The 14979-nt window shown below is 46.3% G+C and overlaps 2 protein-coding genes across 2 annotated transcripts in view; both read left to right on the forward strand.

The window, feature by feature from the left end:
• Positions 1-134, forward strand: part of LOC310760749 (uncharacterized protein) — a 43724-nt gene extending 43590 nt beyond the window's left edge. The window contains exon 7 of the mRNA XM_083609879.1: positions 72-134. The gene's annotated coding sequence lies outside the window, so the exon portion shown is untranslated. The remainder of the gene's footprint in view (positions 1-71) is intronic.
• Positions 135-4335: 4201 nt separating this feature from the next.
• Positions 4336-14979, forward strand: part of LOC310760700 (uncharacterized protein) — a 53365-nt gene continuing 42721 nt past the window's right edge. The window contains exons 1-3 of the mRNA XM_083609696.1: positions 4336-4452; positions 14004-14496; positions 14693-14774. Coding sequence (XP_083465822.1) covers positions 14095-14496; positions 14693-14774 — 484 coding nt within the window. The 5' untranslated portion in view covers positions 4336-4452; positions 14004-14094. The remainder of the gene's footprint in view (positions 4453-14003; positions 14497-14692; positions 14775-14979) is intronic.

The raw sequence follows: 14979 nt of genomic DNA on the forward strand, positions 1-14979 counted from the left end.
TGGGATAATCAGTTAGAAGGTATTAGGAAGGTATAGGCCAGTAAAGAAACTAAGGTTAAGAAACTGACAAGAAAAATTATCTGAAACCATAAACTTGTTAATGGTTATAAAATAAACATGTTTATTTGGTTTAATGTTAACAACTGTCTGGACTCAGTGTGTACCCGAGAGAAATGGGTTGGTGGCAACGGGGAAGTGATCACAGTGGTGGCACAGGGATCAATAGACCGTCAAACGTCTGGGGACCCTGTGGACAGGTCCCATCTTTACGGGCCAAACTTGGGTCCCCAGCAGCTCCCGGACTACAGTTCCCATCATCACTCCCCATTGGTCCTGCTAGCTAGAGATGATGGGTGTTGTAGTCCAAAAACAGCTGGAAACCCAAGTTTGCTTTAAAGGGAAAGTAGGCTGGCCCTGTGACACCCTCTGCTGGCCAAAAGCACTGCCCCAGAATCTGAACCACCCCCAGTACTGCTAATTGAAATTAATAGAGCGCAAAGCTGAAGTTTGATCGTCACTTCAACCTCTTGGGAGCTTCTAGGCGCTTTCTGCACCACCTAGGGAACCCACAGAATTGTGGCTTCTACTGGCAACACACATAGGAGAACAAATGAAAGACAAACACAATGAGCAGGCAAAAACCTGGAAAGGGCCATACCAAATGGACATCCAGTGTGAAGAGGTCCCCACTGCTGAACAACGCCACAGGTAGAGGATGTGAAATGCTAGAAGTGTTCTCCGGGGCAAGGGGAGCTGCTGGGAAATTGAAGTACGGGCTCAAAATATTACTTTTTTAAAAAGTTACTGCCATTATAGGCATTGCCATTCAAATGGTGTGCATACATCATGTGATAGATTGTGCAAGGCGGGCCTTACCTGGCCCCCCACCAATATTTTATTCAAGTCGACAGCACTGGGTTGGTTGGTTTACAAATTAAATAAATACATAAATCTCCTTCCTTTGCACATGTCAATATCCTCTTTTATTATTTTTAAAATTTATTCACCCTTCATCTGAAGATTTTACAACATACAGGATGAAAGTATGGCTTTCTCAAAAACAAGTCAAGCCAAAGAAATCTCTCCTTTTCTTTTTTTGGATGGAGTTACAAACTTTGTTGATCAGGGGACTGCTGTGGAAATTGTGCATCTTGATTTCAGTGAGGCTTTTGACAAAGTCCTCTGTGAGATTTATGTGAGGAAGCTGGTAAAATGTGGGCTGAATGAGATATATGTCTTAGGACATCAAACTGGGAAAGTGGATTTTAAACTGACTGAAGAGGTTTTATGCCCTTGGGAATTTGGTCTCTTAAATCTACCCCTTCGCCTTCCGTTTCCATGCTCTGCTGTGGTTCGCCAGAAGCGGCTTAGTCATGCTGGCCACATGACCCAGAAGCTGTATGCCGGCTCCCTCGGCCAACAAAGCAAGATGAGCGCCGCAACCCCAGAGTTGGCCATGACCGGACCTAATGATCAGGGGTCCCTTTACCTTTACCTTTACCTATGCATTATAGAAGGGATGTCCAACTTCCAAGATTCCATTCTAGGAATTTGCAAAACAACATCAAACCTTGCGTTACATGAAATACAATCGACAAACACAAGATGTAACCGGCTGTGGATTCACATAAACAATACTCTTCTATATATTCTTATCACAATATCAAATGTTTATCTTCCACATAAGCAACACATAAAGTGCAATAAATCAGTTCATTCATAAGGACCAAATGTCTGCTAGTTTCTGTTCCACATATGTTCATAAAGTCCAAATTGGAGCCTACTACAGTTCCACAGTGTAGTAGTGTTGCACATGCCTCCATTGTAGGAACCGCATTCCTGACCCAGAATTTCACAGGAAGTCCCTAAGATGATTTCCCTTTCAAACAGGATACGTGAACCTAGGCCAGTAGGGTCCTCCTCTCCGGCAGACGGACAACCCCTTCCCCAAAGCCCCTCCCTCCCCCACCTCCCCATGGGGGTCCCTCCCCAGAACAGCCTCCACTGTCCGGTGCTTGGACACCTGAAGGGCGTGGAGGCCTCTCAGGGCAGCTGCCTGGCAGTTCTGCATCAACTGGAGCAAGAAATCTTGCTCTGGCTCCAGCAAAAGTCAGGCTGTCAGTTCCTCGCAGCGGGGAGCAGGTCTTTGGGATTCTCTCCCTCATAGCTGTCAACTTTTCCCTTTCCTTGCGAGGATCCTATTCGGAATAAAGGAATTTCCCTTTAAAAAACGGGAAACGTTGACAGCTATGCTCTCCCTACTCTTGTTTCCTCCAATACTCACCATTGCTGGATGACGAAAGCCTGTGGCACATCTTGCAGAAGAAAAAATAAATAAATAAGTAATAAATGAAATAAGAAGCGAAATAAGAAACTGAGAAAATAAGAATCCACTGATTGCCTCGCCTTGTCCTCCGTCAACTGCCACCAACTGCTCTCTCGTCCACTCGCCTCACTGCTAACCCAAAATGGCCGCCTGCAAGTCTGTGATCCTTGTCACCATGGCAACCCCCCCCCTCACCTGGACCTGGGCCCACCTGGCTCCACCTATTGGGAGATGATCTATAATGAAATGAAAAAAAAATTTTTAAGATAATCTTTGTTAAAAGACCAGAAGGGTTTTTAGTAGGTATTTTAGGGCATGATTTACTAAAAAGATGAGAAATCCATTCATGTATGTGACAACAGCGGCCAGAATTTTACTAGCTCAAAGATGGAAAAGCGACGAAATACCAGCGAAAGAACACTGGCAAGAAAAGTTGATGGAATAGGCTGAAATGGTGAAGCTAACTGAGAGACTTAAAGATAAGGACAATAATGGCTTTTTAAAAGATTGGGAACCTTTTAAGATGTATATACAGAAACAATGGATAGAAATGAACTCATGGGCAGGATTTGAGTGATACAGTGGACAAATACAAACAGAAAATACAATTATGAGGTAAAAATGAGAAGAAGAGACAAATGTTATAACCTTCATTTTAATATAGAAGGAATACAAATTTATAAGCAAAAGAAACAGAGGTGTTATAAACCAGGAAGGGAAGTTGGGGGAATTCACATGGCGGGGGGTGGGTGTTAATTGAAATTGTAAAATGTAATTTGAATGTTTGATTATGTTAAAATTTCTTTAATTCAATTATTAAAAGTGGCTCCTCTTACTTAAGGGCCGTACAGACCTCATGGGACACCAGAGCAGATTCCCTTGTTGCTTTTTTGAGTTGACCAGCAATGGGGGTTGCATTTCCTTATTTTCAGGAGGGCTATTGCTGAAGCACATGACATGCTCTTCACACTTAGTTATCTATTAGGAACACAGGCACAAATTATTGTATGTGTGTTTGTATTTGCAAACTACCCCAGGCTCTGAGCAGTGAGATTCCAGGGGTCCCAGGCGCTTCCCCATCTTCAGTTTCCTTGGAACGAAGGTCAGCGGAGACTGTGTTGTCTTTATGATATCTAGTTTTATTTACTCACATACACAACCGGAGTGTAGGACGGAGGGGCTCACAGCATCAACACCCAAACAGATCTTGCTTCTCTATTAGTGGCAGCTTTGGATCCGGCACAGAGCAAGCTAGTTTCGGGGTTTCCCACAACTCTCTCTGGGTCTTGCTTTCCTACCTAGCAGCCAGGTGAGATGGGAGAGGGGAGGACAGCCCCCCATTAGCTGCAGCTCTTGCAACCCAGCTCCTTCGTTGGGGATGCTGAGGAGGACACTCTATAGCCAGCGAAGGCCCTTGTCTTGCCAAGAAACTTGTCTGTGGGAATTGTGCATCCATAATGCTATGGAAAGGGTGAATGTCTTCTAGAATTCTCTGGTGTCACCAGAAGAGGAAGCCGTTCTTTTCAGTTAGGTCTGTTCTCAACTGCAGAGGATGAGTAGCCTTGGGAGCCTCTTGGGGAGATGGAAGTGATGAAAGGACTGAATCCATGAGGGAGAGCTACTTGCTCTGAGATGGGGGAACCTTCGGGCAAAGGCCAGCAGAGAAGGGATGCTGTTGGCTGCTGGTTTCTGTTCCTCCCCAGTTTCCCAAAGGGCGTAACATCAGAAGTCCTGTGGGAGGAAAGAGCGTCTCGGAGTCAGGGTCCAGTCTGGGCCAAAGCGGCCCCCATTGCCCCCACCACGGAGTCCCTGGCACTCCTGGACCATGAGGGATGCCAGCTTTGGTCTTGGACCAAATTGGGGGCCAAACTGTCAGTATTTCATTCTCCCATTGCTAGTGCACCATGATATCCATGTTTACACCTTCTGTACTGTCTGTGTAACAATGGAAGTCAGTCTGTAAATCACTTCTAGCCTTTGTTCTCTTTTACTCTGACCGAGGAGGAGACAGCTGTGGAAGACAGCTCACGCCATGTTTCTTTGTTATTTTCCACTGTAAATAAAGCTTGATTTCACATTCCAACACAGTTTGCAGCACATCTGCAAAGAGAAGGACATGGGGACAGGTCAGTCCCTCCCTGAGCACCTGGCAAGGGTATTCCAAGAGTTTTCTCCTGGATTCCAAGTCCTACTGCAGGGGAGGAGGGACACCCCAGGCCTTGGGGGCTAATCCTGGCCTCCTTCTACCAGAATGTGGCTCCCCAGGCTAAGGAGATGGTCAATATCCGGTTCCACTCCACCCTTTTAAAATTTAAATATCAAAATAGATCCCAACTTTCAGAGCATGTAAATCACAGGAGTGGAAAGACCGCTGCTCCACTCACAGAAATGGGACTATACCTCTTTCTCCCACCTTTAAAGTATGCGTAAGTGTTATGTACTGAAGTTCTCACCCTGGGCCAGCAGGGGGATACTGTAGATATTTTTCACTCAGGTCCACATCAGTTATTTTATTTTATTTTTTATATAAATATTTATTAGAGTTTTACAAAAAAAAGTAGAGATTTACAGAATAAAAAAACCACAAAAAGAGATAAACAATAAAAAAAGAAAACACAAAAAATACAAAAATTCACACAAAAAACAGCTAATAAGAGAAGAAGTTAAAAAAAGAAAACAAATCCATTTTTTCTCGATATCCTCAAATTCATATGCTTGTTTCCTTGACCTCCTCCCCCCTCCCCCCTTTGTACTCCCATTTACATAATCAGTTCAGCAAATTCTTACCCTTTTTCATTTATCTTAACTTTGTGTCATAACATATTATAACTCAATATTTTCATCCATTTATCAATACATTTTTTACATATTCTTGTTAACTTTTGTTACTAATTCCCACTTATTGCCAATCCAAACATAATTTCAACATTCATTAATTTTACAGTATTTCTGAAGATAGTCTTTAAATTTCTTCCAGTCTTCTTCCACCATCTCTTCTCCCAGGTCTCGGATTCTGCCAGTCATTTCCGCCAATTCCATATAGTCCATCAGCTTCATCTGCCACTCTTCCAGGGTGGGTAGCTCTTGTGTCTTCCAATACTTTGCGATAAGTATTCTTGCTGCTGTTGTTGCGTACATAAAGAAAATCCTATCCTTTTTTGGTACCAATTGGCCGACTATGCCCAAGAGAAAGGCCTCTGGCTTCTTAAGGAATGTATATTTAAATACCTTTTTCATTTCATTATATATCATCTCCCAGAAAGCCTTAATCTTTGGGCACGTCCACCAAAGGTGAAAGAATGTACCTTCATTTTCTTTACACTTCCAACATTTATTATCGGGCAAATGATATATTTTTGCAAGCTTGACTGGTGTCATGTACCACCTGTATATCATTTTCATAATATTCTCTCTTAGGGCATTACATGCCGTAAATTTCATACCTGTGGTCCACAACTGTTCCCAGTCAGCAAACATGATGTTATGACCAAGATCTTGTGCCCATTTGATCATAGCAGATTTAACTGTTTCATCCTGCGTGTTCCATTTTAGCAGCAAGTTATACATTCTTGAAAGTGTTTTAGTTTTGGGTTCTAACAGTTCAGTTTCCAATTTTGATTTTTCCACCTGGAAGCCTATTTTTTTATCCGAATTATAGGCCTCTCTTATTTGAAAATAATGAAGCCAATCTCGCACCTTGTCTTTTAATTTCTCGAAACTCTGCAATTTCAATTTGTCTCCTTCTTGTTCCAATATTTCCCACACATCAGTTATTTTAGGCGGGAAACCCTGGATTGTTGTTGCTACAATGTTGACAGCCGGCTGCCTATAAAAGCAGGCCGGCTGAGCTGTTTGCTGTTCAGTTCTGTCCAGCTTACAAATAAAGAGCTGCTTTGGACAAATCGCTGTGTCGTCTGCTAAGTTCGCCCACAACTTAACAGTAAGGAACCTCAGCTTCACTGTTCAAGCCAAAAGACAACACTTTCCCGTCCCCAGGCGAAACCCCTGGCCTTTCATTGGTAGATCCGCCACCACACTTGTGGCGTTTACCTCAGCGAGGCGTGGGGACTGACTGAGCGGGTGGCGAGATGCTTTCAGCCTCGGACACTTGGCGGGTTCTGAAATGGCTGTGCAGGCCAGATTCATGACCCTGACAGGCTGGATTCGGCCCACGGGACATAGTTTGAGGACCCCTGGTCTACATTGACTGGCAGCAGCTCCCCAGAGTTTCAGGCAGGAATTTTGTCCAGCCCTTGCAGGAGATGTCAGGGGTTCACCCTGGGACATTCTGCATGCCAAGCAGATGCTCTAGGGCTCCCCGTATTTCCCTAGCCTTTCAACGTTATGCTATTAGCAACGCTGGAGATTCCACCTGCTTCTTTCAAAAGGAGAACACTCACCTGATCAATTTCAACAACAACAACAACAATAATAATAATAATTTATTTATACACTGCCCATCTGGCTGGGTTTCCCCAGCCACTCTGGGCGACTTCCAACAAAATATTAAAATACAATAGTCCATCAAATATTAAAAGCTTCCCTAAACATAAAAATAACAACAATCCATTTTCAGTCCATTGAATTAGCAATTAAGCATTTCTGGAAAGGGAAATGGCATACTTTTTTATTAGCATAAAAAGCATGCATGAGAAAGTATTACTCATTTATGATGAGAATAGGATTAATTTATTTTGAACTTCGCTTGGTTCCTCCTTGGTACCCAGTGTGATTGTTTCAGGAGGGCTAGAACTCAGGACTCGCTGCCTTGAGGGACATCTAAGAGCAGTTGGGCAGGGTCTCCCTTGGGAGGTGGGAGATATAAAAAGAAAACAAAAGTTAAAAAGATAGATTACCAGTTAAACGTTTTTTTCCAGATAAAAATAAATGGACTTGATTGAAAGATAGCAGATTTTTTAAAAAGTTATTATTAAATATTAAACAATACAAAGATATTATCAAAACCACACAGATTGTTACTAGACAGGAACCTTAAAGACTAGGAGGTGAAGGAGGTGATGGTGAAATGGGCACACGATTGTAGCTATCCAATCAAGATGAAAAATGGGGGGAATTATGGAAAAAGACATAAAATTCACCACGTGCTATCTGATTTTTAGATGGTACCTGACCCCATCCAAATCAGTCAAAATAAATAAATATCAGCAGTAAGTGTTGGAGATGCAGACAAAATGAAGGAAACCTTATTCCACAAGTGGTGGACATGTCCCCAAAGGGAAAATAAAATAAAGTAAAATAAAATAAAATAAAAGCTATTTATTTTAAAGAAAACCATAGCTTTCCTATTTTATTTTCATTTGGTATGCTTATTGTTAGAATATCAAATATCAAACTCATTTTCCAGTATTTTGCTATTAACATCCTAGCCGCTGTTGTTGTGTAAAGAAACACTCTTTTATTTTCATTTGGTATGCTTATTCTTAGAATATCAAAGAGTGTTTCTTTACACGACAACAGCGGCTAGGATGTTAATAGCAAAATACTGGAAAATGAGTTAATATCAACAAAAGATGAGTGGCAATTAAAGTTGTGCTGGTACCTTGAACTAACCACAATGCCAGAACTTCCAAGAGACTGAGATCTACTCCCAGTAATAAAAGACCTGCCAGTGATCTACCCATTGTCTTTGCCCAGAGTTCTTGAGCTTTTCTCAGGGAGCAGTGACCAGAGTGGTGGATTGACCGCTAGATCATTTAACAATTTAAAATTATATAAAGAACTGTGCTATAAAAGTACACGCCATATATGAAATATCAAGATAATAGAACTTTTAACACAGTGGTTTCTTCAGTGAACAACAACTCTTACAATGTACCGTATTTTTCGCCCTATACGGCACACCGGCCCATAGGGCGCACCTATTTTTCAGGGGGGGGAAATCAAGGAAAAAAATATGATCCCCCCCGTAGCTCTGGGAGCAGCGGACAGGCTGCACGCAGCCTGTGCGCTACTCCAAGACCTTCTCCCTGCTTTTGCGAGAGGTGGTGGAATTCCCCCATCTCCCGCAAAAGCCCACAGGAGGGAGAAGGGACTTACTCGGCCAGTCAGTCCCTTCTCCCTCCTTGGGGAAAAGCCCCCAAGAGTGGCGCACTCTTTAAAGGCTGCACGGCTCCTGCGGGATTTTCTATGAGGTGGGGGAATTCCCCCACCTCGTAGAAAAGCCCGCAGAAGCCATGCACCCTTTAAAGAGCGTGCGGCTCCTGCGGGCTTTTGCAGGAGGTGGGGGAATTCCCCCATCTCCCGCAAAAGCCCACAGGAGGGAGAAGGAACTTTAAAGAGCGCACGGCTCCTGCGGGCTTTTCAACCCAGCTTGTGGGGCTGGCGCTGGTTTTCCCCACCGCCAGCCTCAAAGCCGGGTCGTGGAGCAGCCGGGTCGTGGAGCAGCGCTTAGGCGACACGCGCCTTCCCGCTGCCCCCCCCCAGCTTGTGGGGCTGGTGGTGGGGAGAAGCGCTGCTTTCCCCCACCGCCAGCCTCAAAGCTGGGTCAGGAAGCAGCGCTAGGGCATCGCGTGCCTTCCTGCTGCCTCCCCAGCTTGTGGGGCTGGCGGTGGGGGGAAGCGCTGCTTTCCCCCACTGCCAGCCTCAAAGAGCAGACTCTCCTGGCTTCAGCGAAAGCAACGCGAAGCCTCCGGAAAGCAATGCGAAGCCTCCGTTGCTATCGCTGAAGCCAAGGACGCACAAACATTTCCCCTTCATTTTTGGAGGGGAAAAAGTGTGTCCTATAGGGCGAAAAATACGGTATATAGACAGGCGCAGCATTTATTTTAGCTTCAGGTGACAGAAATCTGCAGCTGTAAGGTTTTCTTCTTTAAGTGACCCCTTTAAAACAACAAATGTAAAACAAACTTTATCCATTCACAGGTTTGTTAATTTGTTCAAATATGTTGAATTACAACATTATATTCATTTATATTACTTAGAATATGTGCAACGGATGAAGCCCATGAGAGCGAAACAAGGCATTATTCCGGAAATCCTTGTCGACACTGTGGAACTGTAGTAGGCTCCAATTTGGACTTTATGAACGTATGTGGAACAGAAACTAGCAGACATTTGGTCTTTCGAATGAACTGATTTACTGGGGACTTCCGTCTATATTATTGCAATTTATGTGTTGTTTATGTGCAATATAAACCTTTGATATTGTGATAAGAATGTATAGAAGAGGGCATCCTGATCAAATTTGCAGATGACACCAAACTGGGAGGGGTGGCTAACACCCCAGAGGACAGGATCACACTTCAAAATGACCTTGACAGATTAGAGAACTGGGCCAAAACAAACAAGATGAATTTTAACAGGGAGAAATGTAAAGTATTGCACTTGGGCAAAAAAAATGAGAGGCACAAATACAAGATGGGTGACAGTAGCTTGAGAGCAGTACATGTGAAAAGGATCTAGGAGTCTTGGTTGACCACAAACTTGACATGAGCCAACAGTGTGACGCAGCAGCTAAAAAGCCAATGCAATTCTGGGCTGCATCAATAGGAGTATAGCATCTAGATCAAGGGAAGTAATAGTGCCACTGTATTCTGCTCTGGTCAGACCTCACCTGGAGTACTGTGTCCAGTTCTGGGCACCACAGTTCAAGAAGGACACTGACAAACTGGAACGTGTCCAGAGGAGGGCAACCAAAATAGTCAAAGGCCTGGAAACGATGCCTTATGAGGAACGGCTAAGGGAGCTGGGCATGTTTAGCCTGGAGAAGAGGAGGTTAAGGGGTGATATGATAGCCATGTTCAAATATATAAAAGGATGTCACATAGAGGAGGGAGAAAGGTTGTTTTCTGCTGCTCCAGAGAAGCGGACACGGAGAAATGGTTCCAAACTACAAGAAAGAAGATTCCACCTAAACATTAGGAAGAACTTCCTGACAGTAAGAGCTGTTCGACAGTGGAATTTGCTGCCAAGGAGTGTGGTGGAGTCTCCTTCTCTGGAGGTCTTTAAGCAGAGGCTTGACAACCATATGTCAGGAGTGCTCTGATGGTGTTTCCTGCTTGGCAGGGGGTTGGACTCGATGGCCCTTGTGGTCTCTTCCAACTCTATGATTCTATGATTCTAAGAGTATTGTTTATGTAAATGCACAGCCGATTACATCTTGTGTGTTTGTCAATTCCGGGAACAGCATTCCTGACCCAGATTTTCACAGGAAGTCCCTAAGATGATTCCCCTTTCAAACAGGATACGTGAACCTAGGCCACTAGGGTCCTCCTCACTGGCAGACGGAGAACCCCTTCCCCAAAGCCCCTCCCTCCCCACTTCCTCATGGGGGTCCCCCACACTACCCATCACTCACCAGGATGGCTTTGGCCGTCTCCTGCTTGGAGCACTTCAGGGTTCGGAGCCCCCTGAGCTGAGCTGCCTGGCAGTTCTGAATCACCTCCGGCAGGTACAGCTGATCTTCCTCCAGCAGCTGAAAGGCAAAAGTCAGTTCCTCAGGAAGGGAGGGCTTCTCCACCTCCGAGAGTGCAGATTGGGGGGCAAGGAGGGCAGGTCTGAGTCCCTGCTCTGGTTCTCTCCAATACTCACCTCTGGGGGAGGGATGTACAACTGCAGCACATCTGCAAAGATAAGGACATGGGGACAGGTGAGTCCGTCCCTGAGCACCTGGCAAGGCTATTCCAAGTGTTTTTTCCTGGATTCCAAGCCCTACTGCAGGGGAGGAGGGACTCGCCAGGCCTTGGGGGCAAATCCTGACCTCCTTCAACCAAAATATGGCTCCCCAGGCCAGGCGTAGGCAAGTTAAGGCCTGGGGGCCAGATGCAGCCCAATCATCTTCTCAATCCGGGCTGCGGACAATTCAGGAATCAGGATGCTTTTATATGAGTAGAATGTGTCCTTCTATTTAAAATGCCTCTCTGGGTTATTTGTGGGGCATAGGAATTCTTTCACCCCCCCATATAATCTGGCCCCCTATATGGTCTGAGGGACGGTGGACCGGCCCACGGCTGAAAAAGGTTGCTGACCCCTGCCCCAGGCTAACAAGATGGTCAATATCCAGTTCCACTCCACCCTTTTAAAATTTAAATATCAAAATAGATCCCAGCTTTCAGAGCATGTAAACCACATGAGTGGAAAGACCGCACAAAAATAGGACTATACTTCCTTCTCCCACCTTTAAAGTAAACCTCTACGTAACGAAACCAAATTGACCCAAGTCTGCCTTCCTCCGCCAACCTCAATTTCGCTCTTCAAGCCAAAAGACAACACTTCGCCATCCCTGGGCGAAACCTGCTGGCCTTCCATTGGTAGAGCCGCCACCACGCCTGCGGCGTTTACCACAGTGCGACGCAAGGACTGAGCGGATGGCGAGATGCCTTAAGCCTCAGACACTTGGTGGGTTCTGAAATGGCCATGCAGGCCAGATTCATGACCCTGGCAGGCTGGATTCGGCCCATGGGACATAGTTTGTGGACCCCTGGTCTACACTGACTGGCAGCAGCTCCCCAGAGTTTCAGGCAGGGATTTCGTCCAGCCCTTGCAGATGTCAGGGGTTGACCCTGGGACATTCTGCATGCCAAGCAGATGCTCTAGGGCTCCCCCTATTTCCCTAGCCTTTCAATGTTATGCTGTTAGCAAGCGTGGAGATTCCACCTGCCTCTTTCGAAAGGAGAGCACTCACCTGATCAATCTAATAAACAAACAAACAAACAAACAAATAATACCCCGCCCATCTGGCTGGGTTTCCCCAGCCACTCTGGGCGGCTTCCAACAAAATATTAAAATACAATAGTCCATCAAATATTAAACATAAAAATAACAACAATCCATTTTCAGGCAATTGAATTAGTAATTAAGCATTTCTGGAAAGGGAAATAGCATACTTTGTATATTAGCATAAAAAGCATGCCTAAGAAAGTATTACTCATTTAATTTATTACTCATAATTACTCCTTTTGGCAGGGGAAAGGTCTCCCTTGGGAGATGGTGGACTCTCCTTCCTTGGAGGTTTCTAAGCAGAGATCGGACGGCCATCTGCCATGGATGCTTTAGCTGAGATTCCTGCATTGCTGGGGGTTGGACTAGATGACCCTGGGATCCCCTCCTATCTCTCCACTCCGGAATTCTAGGAGGAGCTTCCTTGCCTCCTGCAAAGCCCTTTTCCCTGCAAGCTCTTCCTCTGGTTTCTGGCCAAGGGAGGGAGATGCTCAGAGTCCAGCCAAGAGCCTCACCCCCAAAAGGATATCTGGGCATTGGCATAGCCAGGGGGGCAGCTGTCCCCCTAAATTCATGAAAAATAATAGAAATCTGAGGTTCTGCCAAGCGAGAGAGGGCTGAGCTGGAGAGACTCGGCTTGGCAAGGGTTAAAGGGAAGTGAGCTGCCTTCCTAGAGAGGCCAGGAAGCAAGACGGGGCCAGGTCCTCCAGAGCCAAGGCCCCTCCCTCCCCAGTCCTTTCCTTGCTTTGGGGTCTCTCCTGCAAGGGCTGCCTCGCTGTCCCCTCCTGGGATCTGGTGAGTCTCCTCTCTCTCCCCCCAGAGGGTGCAGTGGGGAGACGGGGGGGGGGGTCCCAGGGCTGCAGCAGGGGAGGATGCCTGGGGGGACTGATCAGGGAGGGGCCAGGTCTGCCACGCTCTCCTTCCTGGAGATCAGAGGATCCCAAAGTCATTTGGCCCTCCGCCCCCCCCCTTTCTGAAAAAATATCCCTTCTTTAAACAAAGGAGTCCCTGGCACTTTAACTCTGTGTGACATTGCTCAGCCTCATTGCACAACAGAGGAAACATGTGCAAATGGTTTTCCAAAGCTGGACAACCCCCCCCCCCCAAAAAAAAGGAACAACGGGGAGGAAGGAAGGAAGGAAAGGTGGGAGAGAAAGGCCAGGAACAAAGAGAGGGAACCCAGCCCATAGTCTGGCTGCTGCATTGTGGACCAGTTTCCCAGTCGTCTCCCAGGGCAGCTCCACATGGAGGCCACTGCAGCAATCCCCTCGCACCCAGAGCATGGCATCCCAGGACCACATCCTCTCTGTCCCAAGGGATTGTTGCTGGCAAAGCAGCCGGAAATGGGCGCTGCTACTCACCAAGCCTCCAGGGACCTTGGCATCAATGGCTGTGTGTTTGTTAAGCTATCTATCAGAATAATAATAATAAAGTAATAATAAATTACCCGCCAAAATTTTTAGGCAGATGTCTTTGGCCCTGCCCACTTGGCCCTCAGGGTGTTGACCAGATATATAGCTGGCCCTCAGAGCAAAAAAAGGGACCCCACCCCAGGAGTCTGTCTGAAGAGCGGCAGAGAGTCCCAAGAAAAGGAGACAGAAGCAGGGGAGTGGGGGTGGGGAGCAACTCCTGAGGACCCCCGGGTGAGGACCCCCACTAGAGCCAAGCATCCATTTTTCACAAGATAAAAACGATTCTCTTGTCAGTCAGTTCTGACTTCATGCATTGACTGGAAGGCAGCAGAAAGCAGGTTGATTAATCTCCCAGAAATCCCTTCAGTTGCCTCCACATTTTGCATTACTAGAAGGCGAGAGACTTGTTTCTTATTTCTGTCTGGTCTCTTCCTCCTCTTTCTTTTCAAAAAGATAGCTCACGGTCTCAGATGCGGTGCAGTCCAGCCCTGGTTCCCAGCAAGACTCATCCATGCTTCCTCAGGGAACCATTCCCCCCGCCCCCCGTCCTACAAATTCTGTAACAGAACAATGTATTTGCTTCGTAGGATTTCCTAGAGCTTTTCATTACGACAGACAGAACTTGTCAAAAGACCAAAGGGTTCCTTCCGATCTCTCAGAGGTTTCCTGAGAGCACAGATGGATGAGCAAGATTCAGCTGGCCCCGAAGCAGGAAGAGGCCATGCCAGCCAAACTGGGAGCAGTGGGGGATTCTGGGAAAACCCAGTGCAGAAGATCCTGGGTGAGGAGGACACTCTATGCTCAGAGGTGCAGAGCCAGCAGTTGAGGCAGTTCTGCTGCCAGGAGGCCAAAGGACCCCGAGAGGTTTGCAGTCGACTCTACCACTTTTGCCACCAGTGGCTGAAGCCGGAAAGGCACACGAAAGCTGAGATGCTGGACCTGGTGATCTTGGAGCAGTTCCTGGCTGTCCTTCCCCCGGAGATGGAGAGCTGGGTGAGGGAATGCGGAGCGGAGACCAGTTCCCAGGCGGTGGCCCTGGCCGAAGGTTTCCTCCTGAGTCAGGCAGAGGAGAGAAAGCAGGTGAGAGAGACTTTCCTCTGGATACTCCCAAGGGGCTCTAAACAGGACAGAGAACATCCCATAATGCTCTCCTGATGGACCATCCGTTTTGTGGGAAAGCATCTATGGAATGAGATCTCACACCCTTCAAGTCTTTTTCATTCTCTGTCTAATATTTCTCACCATTCTCTGTTTTGAATCCTTGTTTCTTTTTCAGGGAAAGGATCTCTTTGCAGAAATGGACCTGGATTCCTGTGAGGCAGAGAGGCCTCCGTTGGACACCAGAGAGAGGCCACTGGGTAAGGAGGAAGGTGGTTTTTCTCTGTCTGGTCTCATTCTGTTGGTTTTCCAGCTCATCTGAGGGTTCTTTTCATCTTGTTTTGGAGGGAAACAGTTGAGAAGAAGGGTCCAGAGGAGGGGAGATGTATTTTTGCACAACAAACATATGAAATGGGCACAAACGTCCAAATGCTCTCAGCGGGTGAGGCTTTCTCAAAAGCCCAT

This window comes from Podarcis filfolensis, assembly GCF_964270895.1.
Source record: "Podarcis filfolensis genome assembly, chromosome: 4".
Taxonomy (NCBI): domain Eukaryota; kingdom Metazoa; phylum Chordata; class Lepidosauria; order Squamata; family Lacertidae; genus Podarcis; species Podarcis filfolensis.